Genomic DNA, 27,520 nt, shown 5'->3' with positions numbered 1-27,520 from the left:
GATCCAGGAAGCATTAAAATAAGACGGAAAGAGTAGACAGAGTCATTGTACTAAAAGGAATTGGTGAACAGAGAATTTCATGAAGGAAGTTCAAACTGGTCTGAAAGAACTGGCAAAAAATAAGGCCCCAGGAATTTATGACATATCAGTTGGCATATTTCAACAAACAGATGCTGCCCTGTAAGTGTTCACTAGGCTGTGCCAAGAAATCTGGAGGACAGACATCTACCTGGCCAACTGACTGGAAGAGATCTGTATTTTTTCCCATTCCAAAGAAAGGTGACTCAACAGAGTGCAGAAATTATAGAACAATATTATTGATATCACATGCAAGCAAGATTCTGCTGAAGATCTTTCAAAAATGACTGTAGCAGGACATCAGAGAACTGCCTGAAATGCAGGCTAGGTTTAGAATAGGCTGTGGTACTAGGGATACTATAGCTAATGTTAGGTGGATCTTGGCTGAAAGCAGAGAGTACCAGAGGAATGTCTATTTGTGTTTCATTGGCTATGCAAAGGCATTTGACTGTGTGGATCACAACAAACTGTGGTTGACTCTGAGAAGAATGGGAATCGAAACTGTGGCTGACTCCGAGAAGAATGGGAATCCCAGAACACTTGATTGTGTTTATGTGAAGCCTATACTTGGACCAGGAGACAGTTGTCAGAACAGAGCAAGGAAACACTACATGGTTCAAAATTGGGAAGGATGTACACCAGAGATGTGTCCTATCTCCATACCTTTTCAACCTATATGCAGAACAGATTATGCAGGAGTCTGGGCTCTATGAGGAGAAATGTGACATCAGGATTGGAGGTAGATTCACCAACAACCTGTATTATGCAGATGACACAACCCTGCTTGCTGAAACTGAGGAAGACCTGAAGCACTTGCTGTAGAAGGTCAAGGACTGCACCCTTCAATATGGATTGAAACTCAACATCAAGAAAGCAAAGATTCTCACTACTGGGCTGACTGGCAGTATCATGATAGATGATGAAGAGACTGAGATTGTTAACATCTTTAGTTTGCTTGGCTCTACAGCCAACACTCTTTTTACCATCAACCAAGAAATTAAAAGACAAATTGCATTGGGAAAGTCTGCTGTCAGAGACCTCTCCAAAGTACTAAAGAGCAATGATGTCCATCTGGAGACTAAGGTGTGCCTAATACAAGCCATAGTCTTTGTCATTACTTGCTATGTGTCAGGAAGCTGGACGATGACTAAGAATGATAAAAAGAGAATTGATGCCTTTGAGCTGTGGTGTTGGAGTACTGAATGTACTATGGACTGCTAGGAGAACAAACAAGTTCATCCTAGAGAGGGTGAAACCAGGCTGCTCCTTGGAGGCAAGGATTCTAAAGCTTCATCTAACATACTTTAGACAAGCTGCAAGGAGGGCTCAGTCCTTGGAGAGAGACATGCTTGGGAGGGTATACAGACAGCAAAAGAGAGGAAGACCCTCGATGAGACAGACTGATTCACTCACTGGGGTAATGGGTGTTAGTGTGTCAAACACAGTAAGATTGGCACAGGATAGAGCAGGCTTTAGGGCTGCTGTACACAGAGTTGCTATGAATCTCAAGCAACTCAATGGCACATAAGAACAATAACAACGGGGAGTTCTAGTGGCCCAGTGGTAAGGAATTGCACTGCTAACCCAACGGTAAGGATTTTGAATTCACCAGCTGCTCTGTGGGAAAAGGCGGGCAATCTCCTCCTGTGTGATTTATAGCCTCTGGAAACTTGCTGGAAGGTCAGGTATGAGTTGGTTTGACTCGATAGCACCCAATACCAACAAGAAGCTAGTCTTAAAAAAAAGTCCGATGTTTAAATAAATAAGTAAGTGGAGGCTAAAAAGAATGAGAAAGAGAATAGAGTGCCTCTTGCTGTTGCTTTTTGTTTTCTCCTCTGGTTCTTTTAAAGTCTATGTGCTTTAAACAAGCCCTGGTATTTTTGTATTAGAGGGCTGTGAGATCATCCAATAACTGCAGCTTTGTTTACAACCATTTCAAGCACCAGACACCACGGAAGATCAGTATCAGAAATGTATGTTCCTTATTCACTAAGAAGTACTTTAGAAAGATACAAGTACTACCTAGTATAATCAACTATTCCATGTACTTGTCTTCCTTTCCCCCCTCCTCCTGAAGATAAGTGGGGGTCATGTGACCAGGTCTAGCCAAGGAACAATATGTAGAACTGATATATGACACTTTACCGCAGTAGGAAAATGAGATCTTTAAGCCATAAGAATTCTGATTTATTTGCTGAAAGAGTTCAAATTACCTTCAGATGTCAAATTACTGCACTTTACAGGCTAATATGATCTTCTTTTCTGACAGAAAGATGCTAATAATAATATTTCCCTGTAATTGTATGTATTCCCTTATAATAGTACTTACCACAGGCAATGGTCCAATAGACCAAAGAGTCTGGGGTCTGGTACAGGATCCGGTAGGGAGCGACGCTGGCGCTGGAGTCCAATACAACATCAAGGGTGCCCACCAGGAGGCCTGTGGAAAGGGAAAAAGAGAGGTAAGTATTTTCTCAATGCCTCCAAGATGTTCACAGGTGGTACAGACACACTTTTATGTCAGATGTTCCCAGAACTCTCCTCCTACTGTGCTCGCCCTCAGCAAATGTTCACCTGACACACAGTGGTGCCATCTCTGCTACTTATTCCAACAACGTTCCAGAGAAACCAAACAAGCTCAAAGACAGTCCATCTCAGTTCTAGTCTCAAAAATTAAGCAAGATAACAAAGCTCTTCTGTGCCGCAGGTAAACACACAGCTAGTTACCAAAAAGACAGCTGTATGAACCTACCCAAAGACTCCCCAGAAGAACAACTAGCAATTTGCTCTCTGACCAAACTCCATCACATCATCCAAGCCAAGGCAAGCCTCACTGTTCAGCAATTTATTTGTGAGAAATACAAATAAAGATCTCCTTTACGAATGTTCACTTAGGAAAAGTCAGGGCCTCTTTTTTTTTTAGAAGGAAAGCTGTTGACAACATAAAGGAAATCAAGAGCAGAAAGCAGGTTGGTTACTAGAGCTGGAAGTTGCTTCTAAGAAGTATTCCCAGTATGGCTAGGTGATTTTGTCAGAGGGCATGACAAGGTTACTCCAGTGGTGCAGGAGAGGCGAGACCCTATTTCTCACTCAGCAATCCTTTTTCAACATTCCAAGTTGAGTGCATGTGCAAAGTAATAACAGCAGAGGGTTCTGACAGGTTCAAACTGGGAGTCTTGTGAGTGAAAGTTTCCACTAGCAACCTCTTATCCAATAGTGTCTTCCTCTAAAGAAAGAACTCTAAAAAGAACTATCAAACAGGAATTAGCATCTTCTTTAAAGAGGTCTGCTAAGAAATTATGCAAATCAAATGTTTAGCTGAATATTCAGTTTGTGTTCCCTTTAATTCATATCACCTCAATCTTTTAAACATTTGTTGAAACTTAGCTATTCTTAGTATCAACAACAAGTATGTTGTTTCCAAAATAAGACAGATTGTCATACAAATAACTCTTCTATATTTTTATAAACATATATTGTCTATATCCACACACAAGGGCACTATATAAAGGTGCCTTTTAATTTATCGAAATAGTACTATTTCAATAAAAGATTCAAAACCTATGTTGCCATTTAAATATTTTCTATAATTGTTGAAGAAATGAGGAATCATTCAAAAGTTTGGAAAAGATTCAGTTAAATCAGTACTATCTCAGGTAACAATGATCTATGAGATCTACTACATATTTAGAGAAGATCTTTGTATCCTTATTTATTAAGGTGATCAGTGATATAAAATAGAATATTCTGTTAAGACAAAATTTAGTTTATATTTTATTTATCTCTCCAATGGAAACATACGTCTTTATCCTAAATGGGTTCCTTCTGTAACAAATACCTTCCAGCCTTACCAAACTAGCATGAAACACGAATATTTTCTACATTATTGTAAATCACACCTTTACCCATTGACCCACCCTCCCTCCAATAGAACTTGGCAATGTCGAAGAATTAGAGCCTTCCAGTATGAAGTCAGAGATCCACAAAAATTACATGCCTACACTTTTACCAAAGCCAGACAGGACCCTACATTAATAAGGCATGAGCTAGACGGTCATTTAGAAACCTCGACAAATTGTATAACCTTCTGGCAAAGCTTCTCCCCTTCATCCCAAAGCCTTGGTTCTCTCAGTTGCATAATAGAGATAATGCCACTATCACAAGGTTGCTGTTTGATTGATTATAATAGGAGTGAGATGCCATAAGGTAGTGGGATGAGGTGTCAGGCAATCTTTCTAAAACACATACTTTTTTTATTTTTTATTTTTTTTACAGACTGCGTATTTATTTTCAATGGCTACGGGACGAACTGATGGTGGCTGAGATAAGGACTACGGGCTAAAAGCCCCCAGCTCCTCTGCTATGCCACTGTTGAAATGAAACCACACACCAGAAAGAATCATGTTCAGTACCTCACATGCAGTGCCGTCTGCACTGCAGCTCCACTGAACCTGAATAACAAGGTCTTCTGAATTTATCAGTCCTAAAACACTATTTTGTAAGAATGTTTGGAGGTTTAATCTTGAACCTAATTTGGTCATATGAGATCCACCACCACCAGTTTCCATCTGGGTGATTCTAAATCATGGTGACACATGTGTAATACCCTGACACGTGAAAGCATAATACCACTGGACTAATTTCACTTCAGTTAATACAGGCATAGGTTGGGGATACTGTGGGTTCATTCCAGGAACACACACACACACACACACACACACACACACACACACACACTCATACACACGCACAGGAGTAGCTTTTTTACCCTAACACAAGCCCAAGAAATTTTTTGTTTCTCAATACATAAAGAAATTATTTTATATTATACTGTAATCTATTAAGTATCACACTCAAATGCATTGTAGAGTCAGAAATTACTGACAGCTGATGCTCTAGTGGATTTTTGAAGGCTGTAAATTGTCTGAGCAGAGTTTGCTCATCTTTCACTGGGCAGCTGATGGATTTGAACTGTCAGAGGTGTGGCCTTTGGGTTAGTATTGCAACTCCTTATGAACTAGGCCACCAAAGTGCCCTCTATTCTCTATAAAAAATTTGAAATGCTATGAGAATTACCAAAATGGTTCATGGAGACAAAAAGCAAGAATACACTGTTGGGGAAATGTCACTGATACACTTGCTCAACAAATGGTTAACACAACCACCTTCCATTTGTTTTAAAAAAGTGAAAGTAAACCATATTGTATGTTAACGTTCTGGTAGTTTATAGTCACAGGAAAACCTGTAATTTAAGGGTCAGAAGATTTCACTTCTGGTTCCAGTTGTGTTATCACCACTTCTGTAATCTGAGATCGGCCATTTAACTTCTCAGAGCTTTGATTTCCTCAGTAGTAAACAGCATTTGTCTTCCTGCTCTAGGGTTATTCCTCAAGAAGCCTAAGTAGGTAAACCACAGGAAAGTACTACAGTTGCCCTTGGTCTCTGTCCAAGGGCAAGAAACTCATTTAGATTCTCTTCAAACCACAGTGGCCATTAACTGACCTGAACAAGCTACAAGGGGCGGGGGAGTAAATACATGTATTTTTCCTGTAGAAATTAATTTGCTTTGCTCTGGCGTAGATGAAACACATTAAAATAAAGGTCTTAGAGTCTACAGAGATTTGCAAGGGGTCTGTTTTTTGTTATGTGCCATCGAGTTGCCTGAGACTTACAGCAACCCTATGTACAACAGCTCTGAACCCTGAGCCAGTCTCACTGACTGACACACCTAATCTCACTGCCCCAGTTACTGTGTCAATCCATCTCATCTGGGGGCTTCCTCTCCTGTGCTGTCCCTCTACCCTTCCGAGCATGACGTCCTTCTCTATGGACTGGTCCCTCCTGGCCACGTGCCCAAAGGATGTGAGAGGGAGCTTCAAAATCCTAGCCACCAAGGAGAGACTTGGAGGCAAGTTTATTCCTACTGTTAGCAACCATCTAATCAACTTCAACCCTGACCTAGGGCAACCTTATTTATGCACAACAGGACAAAATATTCCCTAGTTCTGCTTTCTCTCTTCCATTTCCAGCATGTGCCAGTCACCATTGAGACTACTGTTATTATACTAACCCATCTCACCAAGGGTGTCTCCTTTGTCACTGACTCACCCTCTCCTTCACCAACTGTGATATTCTCCTCTAGCAATTTATTCTTTCTGATGGTGCCCAGAGTGAGGGACCAAAACGGAAGACACTGTACAGCTGTGATCCTTAATCTTTTCCATGAATACTCTACATCACTAGAGCTTCCTGCCTAGTTGGCCTTCGTCTGAAAGCTCTGCTGAAATCTGTCTACCACGGGTGTCCTTGGTGGTATATGAAATACTGGTGGCGTAGTTTCCAGCATCATGACAATATGCAAGTCACCGTATTTCAACAAGCTCACAGATGGGTGGGAGATGGAGTGAGGACTGCCAAGTAAATGCTACTTCACTAACCTTGAAGGTACATTCACAGCTGCCACCACCAACTTCCATTAGAGGAAAACTAACAGATATATACACAGCTAATAAGATGGACTGACAGTGACGGTAACAATTGGGCTCACATGTGTCAGAGCTGGTGCTATGGCACGGGGTCTGGAGGTGGTGTTCATAGGGTCATTAAGAGTCGCAGTAGACTCAATGACACATAAGAATATCTTCATCACCACAAGGTTTATGTTGAAACGTTTGAAGGTAAATTACGGACAGTATAATACTGCGATACTCCTATTACATACTTTGATGGTGTAATAGCTTAGTGCTTACCTACTAACCAAAAGTTGGTGTTTGGGACCTACCCAGAGCTCTGTATGAGAAATTCCTGGCTGGCAATCTGTTCCCATAAAGTGAGCCTAGAAAACCCCACATAGGGGAGTTATAAGTAAGAATCAATTTGCAGGTACCCAAAGTATACAGCAACATGTTGTTGTTATGTGCTGTGAAGTCAACTGGCACTTACATCAACTCTATAGTAGCTCTGAACCCTGTTATCCTGTGCCAACCGCACTGTTTCCGACACACCTGTCTCCATTACCCCAGTCACTGTGTCAACCGATCCCATTTCTGACACAGCAACATATTAGGTACATATGAAAGAACAGGATTTTTTTTAATTGTCTGAGAACTTAAAGCGCTGGATATACAATCAAAAAGAATACCGTTGGCCAGACAACTCAATATGTTAGCTCCTACTACATTAACTTAGACGTGCTGAGAGAATTTCCTTCCATCTAGAAACATGGGCTTAACCATCCACTCTTGGCCCTTCACCTCCTCGAATTAAAACTGTCAATTATTTAATGCCACATCCTTGGTGGATCTAACTCAGCTTTCTATACTATTTTTTTTTGGTCCATAATGCCTATTAAATTATTTAAAAGTACTCTCTACATCCTGCTCTGTTCTGTTCCCCATCCACAGTCTGGGAACCCCTTACCGGCAGAATCGACTGCATTCCTTAGGACCAAGTGACCTTTCATTTTGCTCAAAGCCTAGGAAAGGCTGAACACACACGTGATGTCTGGACACATTTGGAATTATTTTAAAACTGTACAGAAATGTATCACTGTGGTTGCATTTGAAATCCTGAACACTAACTTGTCATTGTGTTTTCTAAATTCTACCTGTACAAGAGTCAAGACTGGGGGGAAAATCACTCCTTGTGTAGCTTCTATCAACACAGAAAATGGTAAGAAAAGAAATCTGGCATAGAGAAGTAAAAACGTCTTTAGAAAAGCACACCAGGGTTTTCTTAGAAGTCATACTACTCCTACCTCTGAAATGCTGTCAAAATACTGAACCTTTTCATGATTTCCCCCACAAAGGGCTGTGTGAGCTGCTGCTCGCGCTGCTATTTCTGGTGTTAAAGAATCTTTGATCACCTCAGACAATGAAATCAAATGATGGTCCTCAAAGCAGCTATTTTCTGCAACTACTTATTACATCAGTTCTGGAGCATCTTGTAACATAAAAGTGCTGTTTTCAAGAATATTCTGAACACCCAGAAGCTTCTCCCTCAGCTGTGGGTACTTGAGTGAATCATCACTCATACCTGGCAGCTGGCTCTGGTTGTGCAGGCTGACAGGTCTGCAGTGCCAGAGCGAAGTCCTCCACGATCCCTCTGCACACGGGGTGTGGCAGAGCGCTAGACAAAGAGCAGTGAGTCTGCAGAAACATCCAACCCATCTACTGAAATAACTTTAAAATAATAAGACTAATTATTATTATTATTATTATTCTTTAATGCCAAAGATCATGCACTCCTCTTATTGCCTCAGACACCTACAATGTCAAATTTGACCAATATAGAGATGTATAAAGCCAGACAGCTTGGTCAGGGGAATGACTAGCCCTGGTCTCACCAAGTGGTCAGTCTTGTGGTCATTTCTTGCCATGGAAATAACAGTACCGTTGGGGATGTCTACTATCAAGAACTCTCCAAAGTAGTGAGGAACAAGGCACGTGATTCAAATTATAGTCTTCAATCACTTGCTCTGCATCTGAGAGCTGGACAAGGAGTTAGATGACAGAAGAATTGAAGTCTCTGAGTTATAAAGTTGGAGAAGAGAATTGAACATCCCATGGGCTATCAAAAGAACAAAGAGATAGATCTCTTGGAGAAAGTGAAGCCAGAATGCTCCTTGGAAGCAAAGATGACTAAGTTTTATCTTATATACTTTGGGCACATTGCCAGGTGAGGCTATTCCTTAGAGAGGGACATCATGCATTGAAAGAGAGGAAGACGCTTAAAGAGATGGACTGACCCAGTGACTACAAAAATGGGCTCAAATGTGTCAGGATAAGACGGTGCTGTTGTTTCTAGGGTTGTTCCTACAGTTGTTATGAGTTGAACTGGACTTGATGTCACTTAACCCCCACCCTAGAGAACATCTGGTATGTATTGAGTACTACTTCTGAGCAGAGCCGCATTTGGAAGGATGGTGGAGGGGCAGGCACGAGTTTGTTCTGTTGCATACGGGTCATTATGGAATGGAGCCAACTCAAAAGGGCATAACTACCATCATCACCACCAGCACCACGGCTGCCACGTGATTTTAATATTTTACTTAAAATTCATGTTTCTTAGGTCTGTTTATAAAAAAAACAACACCAAAACATCCCAAAACAAAACACTAACCAAGAGACCTAGTAAAGGTTCCCTGTGTGCCTCTTCACTCCTATTACTCTCTCGTTATCTTTCTTAAGCTGTTCTTTATTCTTTGCACTCAGGTCCTTAAACATATTCCTAGGTATAGGTGAATGTCAAAAGACTTAATATTGATGTGTATCTCTAAATTTTACATCAATGACAAGTAGGTATTTGTCTGTCTGCAACTTATTTTTGCATCAAATTATGTTCGTAAATTATAAAGTGGGCCCTTTAGTTTCAAATGTTATGTAATATTCTATAATATAAATATACTGTAACCTTTCCATTTTCCTAATTGCTGTTGTTGCTAGGTACTAATGAGTCAACTGCAACGCTCAGTAATCCCTATCCTGTGCCCTCCTCAGGATCTCTGCCACAGCAGAGCGCACTACTGCAGTCACTGTGTCAACCCAGTTCACGGAGGACCATCTCCTCCTCTGCTGACCTTTCTCACCATGATGTCATTGTCCAGTGACTGGGCCTCATTTTCCTAATAGAGAATCAAGGCTAACCCCATTATTGTTGAGTCCATCCAGACTCACAGTCTACAGGACAGAGCAGCACTATCCCGACTAACACAGCTTTCTGAGGGGCAGCCAGCAGGTTCAAACCAGCAGCCTTTCCGTTAGCAGATGAGCTCTAAACCACCGAGCTAGCAGGGCCCTCAAGAGAGAATATCCGGCTTATCTCCAACTATTTGTCAAAGGAGCTGCCGTAATTCTGTTCTGCGCATGAGACTCCTTAAACATGTCAGCATGTTTATTTGGAATGGAATTGTTAGGTCATAGGGTAAGTGCATTTTATCAAAATTTTTCAATTTTGCTGATCTCAAAGGTGGAAAATTGTGTCTGTTTATTTGACTTTGCATTTCTCTGATTATTAAGGAGTTTATCTTTTCATATTCACTGACATTCCAACTTCCCCATCTGTGAGTTATTTGCCTTTTCTACTCAGTTGATGTTTGCTGAGCAGTAAAGGCTGAGGCGTCCTAATATACACATTGAATGAACAAATATAGTCGATTCTTCCTGGCAGACATTCACTGATATTCCTAGAATCAGAGAGGCGGTGCACTTGAATTTGTGCTTATCGTTTATCTAAATGCAAGGATGTCTTTGAACCATGGTGTTGGCAGAGTATTGAATAACCCATGGACTGCCTGATGAACAGACAAGTCAGTCTTGGAGGGAGAGCACCTCAAGTGCTCCTTGAAGGCAGTAATGGTGAAACTTTGTTTCGCATAGTTTGGACATGCAATAAAGGGGAGACATGATTTGGAAGAGGACATTAAGCTGGGAAAAGTAGATCCACAAGAGAAGACCCTCAACTAGAGAGATGCAACACGAACTTCAACAATCGGGCTTGAGCATATGAGAAACTGGGCATATGAGATGCAGGGCAAGATTTCGATTTGTCCTTCGCAGACTCACCATGAGATGTGGTCAACTTGAGAGCATCTAACAGCAATATTAGCAACAAACATGCAACCCCTCTGTATCATTCCACATGTAGGAAGACGGAAGTTTCCTGAGGGTCACCTGCATCTACCTTATTCTTCTGTCTGCTGTTCCCTATGTGTGGTGGTTGTTGTTGAGTACTCTCAAGTCGCAACCGACCCATAGTTGATCTTCCAGTAAGTTTTCAGAGGCAATCAATTGAACAGGGGAAGACTGCCAGTCTATCTTCTGCAGAGCAGCTAGGGGATTCGAACCACATACCTTTGCACTGGCAGCACAATTCCTCACCACTAAGCCACCAATGCTCCCTACACTGATAAATTCTCAGTACGTCTTGGGATCTATGTGGGCTACATAATACTGGTAGTAAAGTAATTAAATCATACCCAAGAGCAAATATTGACATTTTTACAAATTCAAGCTACCCTGTATTTTGTACATTTATCCTAATAAAACTTGGTATAAAATAGAAAACCTTTTAATGTTTCACAGAAAGTCACTGAACTTGATCTAAAATGGCCTTTCCTTTTCTTGTCCTATTAAACTGCTGTGTCCCTCAATATCCAGGGCAAGGGTAACCAAACTCATTCTACCTTCTCCTAGATGTTCTTTAACCCTCAACACTCAATCCCTACCCAAATTCCCTAATAATTAGCAGGCCCGTTTCACTTATCATTCTAAGGCAATCTGCGTAGTATTTTCTACTTTTTAAAAAAATGCATCAAGTTTCATCTCATCAGGCTGTAAGCTTCTTAAAGGCAGGACTATTTTATTTATCATGGGCTTATCAAAGCCTAGACTAATGTCCAGAATATTATGATCTTGATTTCTAATACAGGCCACAGAGTTTCCCATTGAACAGGCATTGTGAAGAACCAAAACTTGTTCTCAGAGCTTGTCCACCTCGGTGCCACAGTACCCAAAATAAGGCCTACTGAATAGGCCTGAAATAATTTAAATTAAATAATTTAAGTCTAAGAAACTTATAATCAAGCAGCAAAAAAAAGACTTCCGTTCCTGCAGAGAAGCTGGTGGATTTGAACCATGTGCCTTCAGGTTGGCAGTGCAGCCCCTTACCACTAGGCTGCCAGAGCTCCTAAAAGAAGGCTAGGAAATTCCATCATGAACAATTTAAGCTGATGCAACCCAATTCACACTAGAGACTTCTTCATTTGAGAAAATGACTTCTCTAACTTCAGATGTAATCTGTCTCTTTTAAATCACTGAATGCAGGTTTCTTTATAGATGAGGGCCAGCTCTTACCTATGCACGAACCAGCGTGTCACTATGCACTAGTGAAGGTACATGAGGTTCAGGCGGCCACATCAGAATGAATGAAGAGCATGACAATGGTTATTTTCTGTGTAAAGAGGTGGGACCCAGACTACTGAAGATCAATGATGTCAGTCTGGAGACTAAAGTGTGCCTGATCCAGGCCACGGTCTTCACAATTACTTGCTATGAGTCAGAAAGGTGGACAATGACTAGGGATGACAGAAGAGAACTGATACCTTTGAGCTGTGGAGCAGGAGAAGAGTATGGAATATACCACAGACTGCCAGGAGAATAAACAGGTTCTTCCTAGAGAGGGTGAAACCAGGCTGCTTCTTGGGAGGCTAGGATTCTGAAGCTTCATCTGACATAATTGGGCATGTTGCTAGGAGTGACTACTCCTTGGAGAGGGACATCATTCTTGGGAGAGTTGAGGGACAGCACAAGAGAAGAAGACCCTTGATGAGACGGAGTGATTCAGTGTTTGGAGTAATGGAGTTAGGTGTGTCAGTGACAATAAGGTTGACACAGGGTAGAGCAGGTTCAGAGCTGTTGTACACAAGGTCACTATGACAGCACAACAACAAAGAGGCGAAGGGGAGCTCAAAACGCTTGTTGGAGGGTGTGGATGTGACTGCAGATGGGGGAAATGTGTTTTCCTGTTTGATAAGCCCAAAGAAGGCTAAAAGCTATCCTGAAGTATGAATACCATTGCTCAGAAGGAAGAAAGATTTAAAAAGTATGATTGGAAATGTAAGCAATTCATTACTAGGATTCTACCCTCAGTGTAAATGGTTTGGGAGCACTTTTATTTTCACGAACATCCTCCTGCATTTTTAAGTTAAAATGGCCTATTTGAGTAAAACGGAGCGCTGGTGGCTTAGCGGGTAGGTGGCCTAGGGAGCTATGCTGTCAATCCAAAAGTGAGTGGTTTATTTAACCAGCTGCTCCATGGGGAAAGATGACCAATTTCCTTCTGCATCATTTCCAGCCTCTGAAAACCTCCTGGAGGGTAAGCTATGAGTCACTTCCAACGGCCATGAGTTGAGATGAATTAACTTGAATAGTAAGAAGTGTTGCTGGTTTGAGGAGGTCATCTACAACTCCTCTTTTCTCTTCACTTCAACTATTTCAGACATATATGTATCACAGCTTCCTTAAAAGACCACACTTCACCTGAGGTGTGAGAACTAGTCTTACCTTACCATACCATACCGTACCTTACCGTACCATACCATACCATACCATACCATACCATACCATACCATACCATACCATACCATACCATACCGTACCGATTCACTGCAGATTGTAAAAAATAATGATTCTAGGTGTGTAGAATTTGTGTTTTGCAGGATATACATTGCTGATACGGTCAGAATAAATGAGATTAAGGACAATTTTTGCTTGCTTTCATCTTTCCATTTTGTTGTACACCAACACCTTTATAAAATGTAGTGGAATGTACGTAAGATACATATAAAATTCCATGTAAAATGCATGGAATATAAAAAATACAAGCCTCAAATTTATCATTATTAAATTCAACAAACTGTTACTGTTGCTAGATGTCATCTTGTTTGTTGTTGTTTTTATGTGCTGTCGAGTTGCTTGTGACTCATAGCAATATATGCACAATAGCCCTAAATCCTGCTCTACCCTTTGTCAATTATATTGTCTCCAACACACCTATCCCCATTACTCCAGTCACTGAATCACACTGACACAATCCACCTCATCGAGGGTCTTCCTCTCCTGTGCTGTCCCTCCACTCTCCCAAGCATGATGCCCCTCTCCAAGGACTGGTCCTTCCTTGCAACATGTCTCAAGTATGTCAGATGAAGCTTCAGAATCCTTGCCTCCAAGAAGAAGCCTGGCTTCACCCTCTGAAGGATGAACTTGCTTGTTCTCTTAGTAATCCATGGTAAATTCAATAATTTTCTTTAGCACCACAGCTCAAAGGCATCAATGATACTTCTGTCATCCCTAGTCATTATCCAGCTTTCTGATGCATAGCAAGTGATTGCAAAGACCATGGCCTGTAGCATGCACATCTTAGTCTCCAGTTTGACAGCATTGCTCTTCAGTCTAGTCAACCTGAACTCACAGCAACCCACTATACAACAGAACTAAAACCCTACCTGATCTTGGGCCATTCTCACGCACTCTGCTGTGCTTAAAAGCCCACTGTTGCAGTCACTGTACCAATCCATCTCATGAAGGGTTTTTTGCTGATGCTCTATTTTTCCAAATATGATGTCCTTCTCCAGACACTGGCCCCTCCTGATTTATTCCCAAAGAATGTGAGGTGAAGTTTCACCATTTTTGCTTCTAACAGAGTATTTAGACTATAGTTCTCCCAAGATAGATTTGTTTATTCCTGTGGTATTTTAAAGGCATTAATTCTTCAATCTTCATATTCACTGCCCAATCATCACATGCATATGAAATGCATGAAAATACCATGGCATAGGTCTGGTGCACCCTAGGTTCTTTCTTCTTTAGTATATTACATTTAGAATCTTTGGAAGCAGATTTGCCTAATGCAAAACTATTACAGGTTTTAAACATTTAATCTCAATTTTTGTACTCAGCTCATGGCAAATGGTAATAAGTAGTTCATAAATTGGCACTTTCAATAGATCTAAATTAGGGAATGGGAGGCTCTAGGGCAGCAATTTCCAGCGGTGTTGTTTATCAGAATCATGTGTCTACTTACAGAGAGCATATTTAATTTTCTAACTTTGTACTTGGAAAAAAGAAAAAAAATCTTCTTTTCACAGTACAAATGAAAACAAAACTCAAAAAGATCAGTTCTCAGTTAAAGACAAGAACATACAAATGGGAGGAGATATGAGATTTTTGTTGTATATTTATCCCAAAGGGCCCTTAGAATTTAAGCGAGTGATTCCTGAGAGAGCTTTGACTCACTTCTCAAAGAGGGGAGGCCCCTGGAGGTGCAGAATGAGAAACTGAAGAGAAGCAGGGCAGGAGCTCTGGATCCAGGGTCTTTGAAATGACTGCTTATGTAAATATCCAGAAAGTTAAGCTCCAACGGAGATGAAGAAGCCATGACGTTCAGATTTTCCTCAAGAGATACAGCCTGGCTTATAACTAAACAAACAGAGCAGCAGACTGAACTCTGAGGACCGTTTTGTCTGGAGAAGCTTTGCCTTGCCGCCAATTAGTCTGTGCAGCTCAAATCTCCCAAGCAGTCTCGAAGGCAAAGTCTTCTAGGAGCTGCTCTATTTCATCCTGCAAGACAGTCTCTTAAAGACACACACCACCTCCTGCACAGAGGCAGTTCAGAGATGCCTCTCTTTGGTACAGTACAGGAAAGCGTATCCTTAAAATATTCTCTTATTCTAATACCTTACACTTTACATCCCAGTAAGGATCAACAGTAACCATGGTAATGGGGGTGGGTGTGTTGGAGACAAGTGAGATTGCCTCAGGATAGGGCAGGATTCAGAGCTACTGCGCAAAGAGAGTCGCTATGAGTCACAGGCGACTTGATGGCACATAACAGCAGTGCAAAGATCAGTTATAACTGGGGGTGTTCTGTGCATTAAGAAAAGATAAGCTTCCTTATTCATAAATTGTTAAAAATTCCAAGAGGACATGGAGGCAAACACAGAGACACCTATAAATACAGAGTCTGACACATGCCATATGCCAATGAAGTTGACCCATCAACTGTGGCAATTCATCCTAACAGAGAAGTTTTGTTTTATTTTATTGTCTAAAATTCCAATCTGCTCAGACACGGACATTGAGGGCAACTAGACTCAATTTATTCTTAAGCAGACCAGGCATCTGTGTGATTCAGTGTCTACAACAAGCTCCAAGCACTCAACCCAGTAAGCGGAAGGAAAATCCTTTTAAGTTTTGTTACACTGTTGTGGTGGTTACGTGCCATCAGTTGCCTGCAACTCATAGGACCCTATGAACAACAGCCCTAACCCTGCTCTACCCCATGCCAATCCTGTTGTCTCTGACACATCTACCCCATTACCCGAGTCACTGAATCAATCCATCTTATCAAGGGTTTTCCTCTCTTGTGCTGTTCCTCCATCCTCCCAAGCATGACATCCCTCTCCAAGGACTTAGACCACCTTGCAACATGTCCAAAGATGTCAGATGAAGCTTCAGAATCCTTGCCTCCAAAAAGCCGCCTGGTCTCATCCTCTCTAGGAAAAAACCTGTTTGTTCTCTTAGCAGTCCACACTATATTCAATACTCTTCTCCAGCACCACAGAACAAAGGCATCAATTCTCCTTCTCTCATCCCTAGTCATTGTACAGCTTTCCGATGTATAGCAAGTAACTGCAAAGTCCATGGCCTGGATCAGGTGCACCTTAGTCTCCAGAATGGCTCTGTTGCTCTTCAGTACTTTTCCAATGCAATTTGTCTTTTTATTTCCTGGCTGCTGGTACCAAGAGTGTTGACTGTAGAGCCAAGTAAACTAAAGCTGTTTACCATCTCAGTCTCTTCACCATCTACCATGATGCTGCCTATCGTCCCAGTGGTGAAAATCTTGGTTTTCTTGATGTTGAGCTTCAATCCATATTGAACGCTACAGTGCTTGACCTACTGTAGCATGCTTCTACTTTTATTTCTCCAACATGAAGGTGCATTGATTTAAATTTAGTCTGTAAGAGCAGGTGTGGCAACCTGAAACTACTGAGTCAAGACTAGTCAAAGTCAACTCTGAGAGAAGATGGAGGAACCTCTTCAAAGCTAATGAGAGCAGATGATCACCGGGAAGACGACACTGGTCACTTACAAGACAAATGACATCCATCACTCATGTGAAATCCAGACATGGCACCTCTGGAGCCCCATATCTCAGATGAGCTACACTGGTGGGTGTTACAACCCTAAGAAAATGCTCAACCTTTGCAACTCATGATACCACTTCTTCAGTACACCTCCATATACTTGATCGCATCCATAAGCTTAAAAACAATTTTACAATGGGAAAATGTGAAGTAGAAACAGTTTAAATTCTCTTTTTATCTGAATAAGCATATTTGCAATAGATGCATCTAGTATGTTGGTGGTGCAATGATTGGTGATGCAATGAATGGTGTTCGGTTGCTAACTAAAAGGTCCATGGAGAGAACCCATCAGCTGCTCCATGGGAGAAAAGATCTAATGACTCCAGTAAAGATTACAGCCTAGAAAGTCCATGATGGGACAGTTCTACTCTGCCCTACAGGATGGCTATCAGTCAGAATCCATACCATATAACAACATCATGTGAAAAAAAGACAACATTACACTAAAACTCTGGCTCAACAATTTGTAAAAAATAAAATAGTATCACCTACACTACAAATTACAATGTATTTTCTAAAAGATAGTGTTGTTAGATTAAATGACTCGACGGCACATAACAACAACAACAACAACAGTGTTGTTAGATGCTGTGGAGTAGAGTACAACTAACAGCGACCTTACAAACAAACAATTTGAACTCTCTTCTATCCTGTGCCATCCTCATAACTTCCTGACACATAAAAACCCATTGCAGCAGTCACCATATCAATACACCTGGTTGAAAGTCTTCCTCTCCTTCACCAGCCCTCCACCCTTCCCAACATCATGTCCCTCTCCAAGGAATTGCCCTTCCTAGCAATATGTTCAAAGTATGTGAGGCAAAGCCTCATCATTCTTGCCTCCAAAGAGCACTCTGGCTGCACCTTCTCCAAGACCTATCTGTTCGTTCTCTTGGCCATCCAAGGGATGGTCAGTGCTCTTCTCCAACACCACAGCTCAAAGGCATCAATTTTCTGTCGTCCTTACTCACTGTCCAGGTTTCAGATGCATAGCTAGTAATCAGAAAGACTATGGCCTGAATAAGATGCACCTTAGTCTTCAAACTGACATCACTATTTCTCAATACCTTAGAAAGGTCCCTAACTGCAGATTTTCCCCAGTGCAATGTGTCTCCTTATTTCCTGACTGCTTGTACCAAGGGTGTTAATTGTGGATCCAAGCGAGATGAAGCTGTTGACAGTTTCAATCTCCTCTCCATCCACCATGACACTGCTTATCGGTCCAGTGGTAAGAATCTTTGTTTTCTTCATAATGAGACGTAATCCTTACTGAAGGCTGCATTCCTTGATTTTCTGCAACCATCAACATAACACAGGTTATTAATAAGTCTCCCTCAAATCCTGATACCACACTCCTCCTCAAAAAGTCCACCTTCTTGGATAATTTGCTCAGCACACAGATTGAATAGGTATGGAGAGAGAATACAACCTTGATGCACTCCTTCCCAATTTCAAACCATGCAGTGTTCCCCCGCTTTGTTTGCACAACAGCCTCCTGGTCCAGGTATAGGTTCTGTGTGAGCACAATCAAATGCTCTGGGAGTCCCATTCTTCTCAATGTCAGCCACAAATTGTCATGATCCAGACAGTAAAATGCCTTTGCAAAATCAATAACACACAAAGAAACTTTCTTCTGGTATTCCTTGCTTTCAGCCAGGATCCACATGACAGCAATAATATCCCTAGTGCCACAGTCTCTTCTAAATTCTTCTTGAACCTCTAGCAGTTCCCTATCTATGTACTGTTTTAGTCATTTTTTAATGCTCTTCAGCAGTATTTTGTTTGCAAGTGATATCAAAGATATTGTTCGATAATTTTCACATTTAGTTGGATCACCTTTCTTGGAAATGGGAACAAATGTGGACCTCTTCCAACCTGTTGGCCTGACAGCCGCCCTTCAAATTTCCTGGCATAAACTGGTGAGTGCATCCAAGGCTGCATCTGTTAACGGAAACAAGTCAATTGGTATCCCATCGATTCCTGGGGCTTTATTTTTTTACCAATGCCTTCAGTGCAGCTTCTACTTCCTCCTTTATTACTATTGGCTCCTGTTCATATGGTACTTTCCAAAATTTTTCACTGTCAATCAATTCTTTCTGGTACAGTGAGATTACAAAAAAATTTTTAGAATTTACTAGGTGCTATTGAGGCAAGTGCAATTCACAGTGAACCTAAGAAACAGATCTGAACACCGCCCTATCCTGTGCCATCCTCATCACCTTTGACACACTTGAGCCCACTGCTGCTGTCACTGTGTCAGTCCATCTCATTGGGGGCCAGACTCTCCTTTGCTGACCGTCCATTTTTCCAAGCATGATGTCCATTTTCCAAGGAACAGCCTCAACTAGTAATATGTTCAAAGTATGAAAGACAAAAATTCGGTGCCTAAGAGCACTCTGGCTGCACTTTAAGACATAAGTTTGTTCTTTCAGCAGTCCATGGGATACTTAGTACTCATATCTAGCACCACAACTCAAAGGCATCAATTATCATTCTGTCATTCTTTTTTTATTTTTCTTTTATTAAAATAAAAATTTATTTTTATAATTTTTTATTGTGATTTTAATGAAAGTTTACAGAAAACTTGGATTTCCATTCATTCCTTGTTGCACATCTTATTCTGACAGCACAGGAGAGGAAGACCCTCGATGAGGTGGATTGATCAGTTACTGGGGTAGTGGGGGTAGGTGTGTTGGAGACACTAAAACTGTCACAGGATAGAGCAGGGTTTAGGGCTGTTGTACATAGGGTCACTATGAGTCATAGGTGACTCTGCTGCACATAACAACAACATGAATGTTACTAAACTTGACTAAGTAACTGTTCTACTCTCTACTGCAGCAAGAGTTATACAACAAGATACCCAGGCATTACTAGGAATTTAATAACATGCTTTCCAGCCTTGTATCTAAACATCCCAGAGCAGATTAAAATAGCAGCTATAAAACGGCAATGAAAACAATCATGTTATTTATAAGGCAGAGATACAGTAGCAGCTTGGCTTGATTACACGGAATGCGGTATGACCTTGTAACTTTAAGGGCAAACCACTCAACCTGCATTCCCTCTTTAGATGAATCCCATTGCCAGATCAGCTTTGATTCACCCGGAAATACTGACAGCATCCCACACAGAAATTTCACTATGAAATGGATCAGTGAGAACAAACTCCTGAAAAAGCATAACAGATCTAGATGAGACAACTTAAAGAGGCAATTACAGCACCCAAAAATGGGAGAAACAAAATGACCAAGTTTGGGGGAAATGGTTTGACTTTATAAAGTTAAGAGTATAGAAAACTTCTACCTTCATATAGTTGTAATTGGTCATGGTGGTCTGTGCCATCAAGCTGGAACTGCCTCATAGCTCACCCTCCAGAAAATTTCCAGTGGCAGTTTACTGCACAGGAGAAGACTTTGAACTGTGAGCCTTTGGGTGCACAGTGTAGCTCCTTGGCACCAGACCACAGAGCTCCATACTCATATAGTAAACAGTCATTGTTTTATTGTCTGCTAACTTTGTTGTGTCCTGTCTCCATATCTTTTCAACCTGTATGTAGAGCAGATTATCTGAGAGGTGGGGCTCTATGAGGAGAGGTGTGGCGTTAGGATTGGTGGACAATCTATCAACAATCTGCGTTATGCAGATGACACAACCTTGCTCGCTGAAACTGAGGAGGACCTCATGCACTTACTGCAGAGGGTCAAGGACTGCAGCCTTCAATATGGACTGAGGCTCAATGTCAAGAAGACAAAAATTCTCACCACCGGACCAATCAGTAGCATCAGGATGGATGGCGAAGAGATTGAGATTGTTCACAGCTTCAGTTTGCTCGGCTCCACGGTCAACACTCTTGGAACCAGTAGCCAGGAAATAAAAAAAACATATTGCGATGGGAAAGTCTGCGGTTAGGGACCTCTCCAAAATACTCAAGAGCAATAGTGTCTCTCTGGAGACTAAGGTCTGCCTGATACAGGCCATGGTTTTTGCAATCACTTGTTATGCATCAGAGAGTTGGACAATGACTAGGGAGGATAGAAGGAGAATTGACGCCTTTGAGCCGTGGTGCTGGAGAAGAGTATTGAATGTACCATGGACTGCCAAGAAAACAAACAGATTCATTGTAGAGAGGATTAAACCAGGCTGCTCCTTGGAGGCAAGGATTCTGGGGCTTCACCTGACATACTTTGGACATGTTGTAAGGAGAGACAGGTCTTTGGAGAGGGACATCATGCTGGGTAGAGTAGAGGGACAGTGCAGGAGGGGAAGACCCTCTATGAGGTGGATTGATTCAGTGACTGGGGTACTCGGGATGCGTGTGTCAGAGGCAATGCGACTGGCACAGGATAGAGCAGGGTTTAGGGCTGTTGTACATCGGGTCGCTATGAGTCGCAAACGACTCGACGGCACCTAACAACAACAACAACAACTTTGTTGCTGTTAAATGTTGTCGAGCTGACGACTTCTCACAGCAATTGTCTGAACAACGGATCTGAACCTTGCCCTATCCTGCATCACTACGATTCCCAATATGCTCGAAACCACTGGCTGCAGGCACAATGGTGTTGAAGGTCCTCTAATTCAATGACCCTCTACCTTTCCCAGCTTGATCTCTTTTCCGAAGGACTGGCGCCTTTTGACATCATGCCCAAGCATGTGAGCCCAAGTTAAACGATTCTTGCCTCTAAGGAGCACCCTGGTTGCACTTCCTCCAAGATAGATTTTTTTGTTCCTCTGACAGTCCATAGGATATCCAACACTCTTTAAGAACACTTAATTTAAAGACATTGATTTTTCTTTGGTCTTCATTACTCACTATCCAATTTTTTGATGCATAGGAAGCAACTAAAAAGACCTCGACTTGAATCAGACGCCCTTTAGACTTCTAAACCGCTAACACTGTTGTTGTTGTTATTGTTGTTGTTAGGTGCCATCAAGCCGAGTAAGGCTCATTATGACCCTATGAACAACAGATCTGAACATTGTTCTATCCTGTGCCAATTTCACCATCTCACTGCTGCAGTCACCGGGTCAGTCCACCTGGTTGAGGATCTTCCTCTCCATCGCCACTTTTCCAAACATGATGTCCTTCTCCAAGGAAAAGCCTTTCCTAGCAGCATGCCCAAAGCATGTGAGACAAAACTTCACCATCCTTGCCTCCAAGAAGGACTTTGCCAACATTACTTATTTTTAAATAAATATAACTGATCTGTCAATTATGAAAGGGTTCTTTTGAGGAAACTTATGATCCGAATAAGATCCAGATGAGATTTCCTAAAAAAAAGTTTAAGAATTAGGAAAAAAGTCCTGGCATTGTACTTCCAAAAGGGAGCTCTGGTGGCCTAGTGGTAAGAAGCTGTGCTGCAATCCCAAAAGCAGGCAATTCATATCCAACAGCTGCTCCATGGGAGAAAGACAATCTCCTTTCACATGATTAATTGTCTCTAAAAACACACTGGAGGGTCAGATGTTTATCGTTTTCAACTTGATGGTACACAACAACTACTTCCAAAAACCAATCCAAGAAAATCTTGGGTCCCAAGAGGTCTACTAGAACACTTGTAGAACAAATAGAGACATTTAATAAAGTTGCAGTGTACAAGGTCAACAAACAAAAACCAGTTGGGTTTCTATACGTCAACAATGAGAAATCTGAAAGGGAAATCAAAGAAGTAATTCTATTTATAATAGCATCTAAAAGAATAATACACGTACTGAATTAAGCAAAGCAGCTTTGTGAAGGACTTAGCAATGAAAACTAGAAAACACTGCCAAAAGAGAGTAAAGACTTAAATAAAGATGTTCCAGGGCAATGGACTGGAAGAGTTAATATTACAGTGCCAACAACACAACACTACAAATTGAATAGTTCTAGTCAATGTCCTGAGGGAGCTTTGGTGTCTTTGAGGGAAGGAATTATGCTGCCAGTTGTGAATGCACTATACACTTCTGCTCCACAGAAGAAAGACGGGCAATCTTCCGTGCCTTTTACTGCCTCTGAAAACCCCGCAAGAGGGTCAGCTATGGATTCCTACTAAACAACACATAACAACAATCAACAGAACAAACAAATATGTCCTGGTCAGAGTGTAACCAGAGTGATCCTTGGAGGAAAATCTGGTGAAACTCTGTCTCATGTACTCCAGGTATAGTGTTAAGAGAAGCCAGTTGTTGGGGAAGAATATTATGCTTGGAAAGGCAGAAGGCAGCTTGAGAGACGAAGACTCTCAGTGAGGTGGACTGACAAGTGACTGTAACAATCAGAGATGATGAGGATGGCACAGGATAGAGCAAGGTCCAGCTCTGTTTTTCACAGAGTCTCTGAGCTGTAGTTGACTCAATGGAACATAATAACAATAACCAAAGTCCCAACAGAAATGAAAAAACCAAAACTTTTAACTTTTATGGCAAGAGGTCTTGAACAGCCAAAGTGGTGTTCAAAGTGAAGAACAAACCAGGAGGACTCACACTTCCTGGTTTCAACTACAGTAATCCAAACAGTCTGGTACATATTTAACAACATACATATACCAACAAAATCTGTACGCAGAACAGATCATTCGGAAAGCTGGGATATATGAAGAGGAATGTGGCATCAGGATTGGAGACAGACTCATTAACAATCTATGTTAAGCAGATGACACAGCCTTGCTTGCCTTGCTGAAACTGAGGAAGACCTGAAGCACTTGCTGTAGAAGACTATAGTCTTACATACGGATTGAAGGTCAACATCAAGAAGATAAAGATTCTCACCACTGGGCCAATTCGTAGCAACATGATGAATGGAGAAGAGACTGAAGTTGTTAAAAGTTACAACTTGCTCAGCTCCACAATCAACACTCTTGGCACCAGCAGTCAGGAAATCAAAAGATGAATTACACTTGGAAACTCTGCTGTTAGGGACCTCTCCAGAGTACTGAAAATCAACAATGTCAGTTTAGAGCCTAAAGCATGCGTAATCAAGGCCATGGTCTTCACAATTACTTGCTATGCATCAGAAAGCTGGACAATGACTAAGGATGGCAGAAGAAGAATCGATACCTTCAAATTGTGGTGCTGGAAAAAAGTCTTGAACATACCATGGACCACCAAGAAAGCAAATACATATATCTTGGAGAGGGTGAAACCAAGGTTCTGCGGAGGCTAGGATTTTGAAGCTCCATCTCACATACTTTGGGTGTGTGGCCAGCAGTGACCGGTCCTTGGAGAAGGACATCAGGCTCAGAAGGGTGAAGGGACAGCACAGGAGAGGAAGACCCCAGAGGAGATGGACTGATATAGTAACTGGGGCAATAGGAGTGTTGGTGTGTAGGAGTCTGCAAGACTGGCTCAGGACAGGGCAGATTTCATATCTTCTGTCCGTAGGGTTGCTATGGGTCACAGGTGACTCAACGGCACATAACAAGAGTCTGTAAACAAACTCACTTATATATAGTCAACTGATCTTTTTTGCAAAGATGTTGAATCTATTTGATGAAGAAAGAACTATCTCCTCAATAAATGGTTCTGAAAAAAAATTAAACAGGACCCTCATTTTCCACCTTACACAAAAAAACAAATGCAAAATTAAGGGCTCAAATGTGAATGCTAAAACTAGAAAATTCTTGGAAGGAAAAGGGCAATTCTGTCCGACTCAGTTTTTAAAAATAGATGTTGTTAGTTGTTAAGTGCCATCGAGTCATAGATGACTCATAGTGACCCTATGAACGAATACCTGAACACCTGTATAACTTTCATCGTTTCTCCAAGTTCATAGAGTTTCTGGAGACAAGCTATTTCGGAAGTGGATACTACTCCTGCTTCCAAGCTTGTTTTATTTGGGAAGCTCCACCAAACACTGCCCACCATGGGTAACCATTGTTGCATATGACACATCAAGGTCACAACGTCATAGCAACCATCTAATATAATAACAACAGCACAAATGGCAAGAGACTAAACTGAAAAATTGGACCTCACAGTAATGAAAATCTTTTGTCTACCAAAGACTTTATCAAATATGTGAAAAGCTACTGACTGGGAGAAACCCATATATTTATTTAATTGTTGTATACATTCAAGTCAGAACCAACTCATAGCCAACCTCCTAACAAGTTTTCAGAGGCAGCGAATTTCATAGGATGGGACTGCTCATCTTTCTACGAACTGTATACCTCTGGGTCAATAGTACAACTCTGTATCACTAAGCCACCAGAGTTCCAACCAAAAATATATACAAATTTTGACAACTAAAACCCTGAATAGCCCCAAAATAGAATGAACAAAAGGACTTGAATAAACATTCCACTAATGAGTACGTTCACATGGCTGTCAAACACATGAAAAGACATTCAGTGTTAGCATCTATTAGAAGCACAAATGAAAATCACAATGCCACATCCTTTTACTGCTATCAGGATGGCTTAGAAACAAAAGGATAAACCAAGATAAAGTTTAAGATATAAACAATGTGGAAAAATGGGACCCTTGCCCATTTAGGAAGGAATGCAGAGCAGTACAGCTGTGGCAGAAAACAGTGTGGCAGTTCCTCAAAAAATCTCAACAAAACAAAAACCACTGAGTCAGCAGGCTTGATAGCAGAAGCTTGTTTTAAACAATAGTAGAGGCTGGAGGGGGGGGATAACTCTCAAATTTTGGTCTCAATCTGCCTATGGATGTAATGAAACACAGTAGGGTAACAGAAGAGCAGAACCACACCAAAATAAATTTAATAACCTTTTAAACAAGGCAATCTCATGCCAGAAAAAAAAATTCCTTTTAGAATAGTGTTTCTCATCCAATATCCTCTTTGAATAAAAGTATTGTTCTCTACCTCAGAGTCTGTTATGGCAAACACAAAGTTATGATTCCTTACAGAAACAACATCGTCTTCACTGAACTTAGAGATTCAAATGGAAGGTATTTTCCAGCTTTCCTCTCTGTGTTGACTTAAACAGACAGAAAGAGGAAACAGAGAAACAGAGAGGGAGATAAAGTCCAGGAGTTTTGCTTTGCCTTTGCCCAGCTATAAAACAACAATATTTAATGTGCTTCCTGAAATTGCTCAGCTCTTCCTCTTTGCAGCTACTAGTCAAATGATTCTAGGGATCTCTACGACTCTTCCTTGAGGACTAATTCATCATCCCATGAACCTTTGTAAACAAGATGATCTGTTGGTATAGTCCACTGCAGGTTGTGCGGCCTACCAAATGTCAATGGTCTGCATCTACCAGCTGCTCTACGGGAGAAAGACGGGTAACATCCTTTCATGAAGAAGTACAGCCTTGAAAACTTGGTGGAGGGTCGCTCTGAATTGAAATTAACTCAATGACAGAAGTAGGTTATCCTTGAAGACACACTTGCTTTTCCCATTGTGACAAAAACCTCATTTATGGCTGTCACATAAATCTCTCTACAGCATGCCAATTAAACCCATGAACAGAAAGGCTAACCTGGGTCCAATAACCTAAGGCAAATACTTCCCTCTGAAAACGGGCACAAACAGTGTTGGGGATCTCACCACAGTACTTCCTGGCTTCACAATTTTTTTCTTTGCTGGTGGAGAGCCAGGGCCTCTGAGAAATCTAGAGTACAGATAAGGAAAACAGATTCTTTCCACAGCTCAGCCACAGTGTGAAGATGATATGATTGTGAGAGCAGTGTGCTTCGTGCACCAATGGTTTTCCAGTGGGTGAAACACAGGCCAGGTTGTGAAAGGCAAATCCGGCTCCATGGGTTCCAGTGGCTGTTGTGGTTATTGCTGTGGAGTCAATTCCAACTCAAGGTGACTCCATTCACGTGTGCTGAAAGAATTGCTCAGTAGGGTTTTCAAAGTTGTGACCTTTCAGAAGCAGACAGGCAGTTCTTACTCAAAGTGCTGGGTACTTACTTTTCCTAAGTCTGTGAGGACACAGTTCCCCAGTGGTGCATGTGAAAATGAGTGACAAGTGTGGCAACATATCAATTCTCTTGACCCTTAGGGTAGGTAAGAGAATCTCCTCCCATGTGATTTACACCCTCTGAGAACTCACTGGAGGGTCAGCTATGGGGTCGACTGCAACTCCATGGCAACATCTTTGACTTCTAACTTCGAATGTAGTTGCTAAGAAACCCTACTTAATCTGAAGCACTGGTTAAAATCATCACTAACCAAAATGTTGAAAGTTTGAACTCACTTGTTACATTATGAAAGGAAAGCAGAGGCAGTCTGCAACTATAAAGATTACAGTCTTGGAAACCACGCGAGGCAGTTCTGCCCTGTCCTGTGTCAGAGTCAACTGGACTGTGGCAATGGGTCCGGGTGCTAAAGTCCATGGGCACAGAAACCATCAAAAGTGCTTAGGTGCTAACTGAAAGGTTAGTGGGTCAAGTCCATCCAGGAGTGAGTCTGAAGAAAGGCCAAGGCCTGGATATCTATCTGCTTCCAAAATAATCATTTACTGAAAGCTCTACAGGACTCAGTTCTGCTCTGACACTGAGGTCACCAAAGGTCAGAACTGACTCCAGTACAGCTGGTTTGGTTTTGATAATGTACTTGCTGACGTATCACAACGTCTCCTAGTCTCTTACCAACATGGAATGGTGGTACATGGCATAAATGAGGAGCACTTAAGTACAATAAGTTGTAGTGGAAGATTCAAGCTCGAGAACATTCGTAAGTTTAGAACAGAGATCAGTCTGTGGCACGGAGCCTATGCTAAATGATTTGGACTTTATTTGGTGAATGGAGGATCCAAGCTGGGGAGTCTTAAATATTATATA

General features: G+C 41.5%; 1 protein-coding gene across 1 annotated transcript in view; it reads right to left on the bottom strand.

Annotated features, from left to right (window-relative positions):
- Positions 1–27,520, bottom strand: part of TBC1D9 (TBC1 domain family, member 9 (with GRAM domain)) — a 194,419-nt gene that overhangs the window by 117,510 nt on the left and 49,389 nt on the right. The window contains 1 exon segment of the mRNA XM_006887019.1: positions 2,408–2,518. Coding sequence (XP_006887081.1) covers positions 2,408–2,518 — 111 coding nt within the window.

The sequence above is a fragment of the Elephantulus edwardii genome, unplaced genomic scaffold (genome assembly GCF_000299155.1).
Source record: "Elephantulus edwardii isolate Elephantulus edwardi_28Jun2011 unplaced genomic scaffold, EleEdw1.0 scaffold00053, whole genome shotgun sequence".
In the NCBI taxonomy this organism is placed as follows: domain Eukaryota; kingdom Metazoa; phylum Chordata; class Mammalia; order Macroscelidea; family Macroscelididae; genus Elephantulus; species Elephantulus edwardii.
Note: the sequence above shows the minus strand (reverse complement) of the source record. Positions and strands in the feature narration are given on the sequence as shown.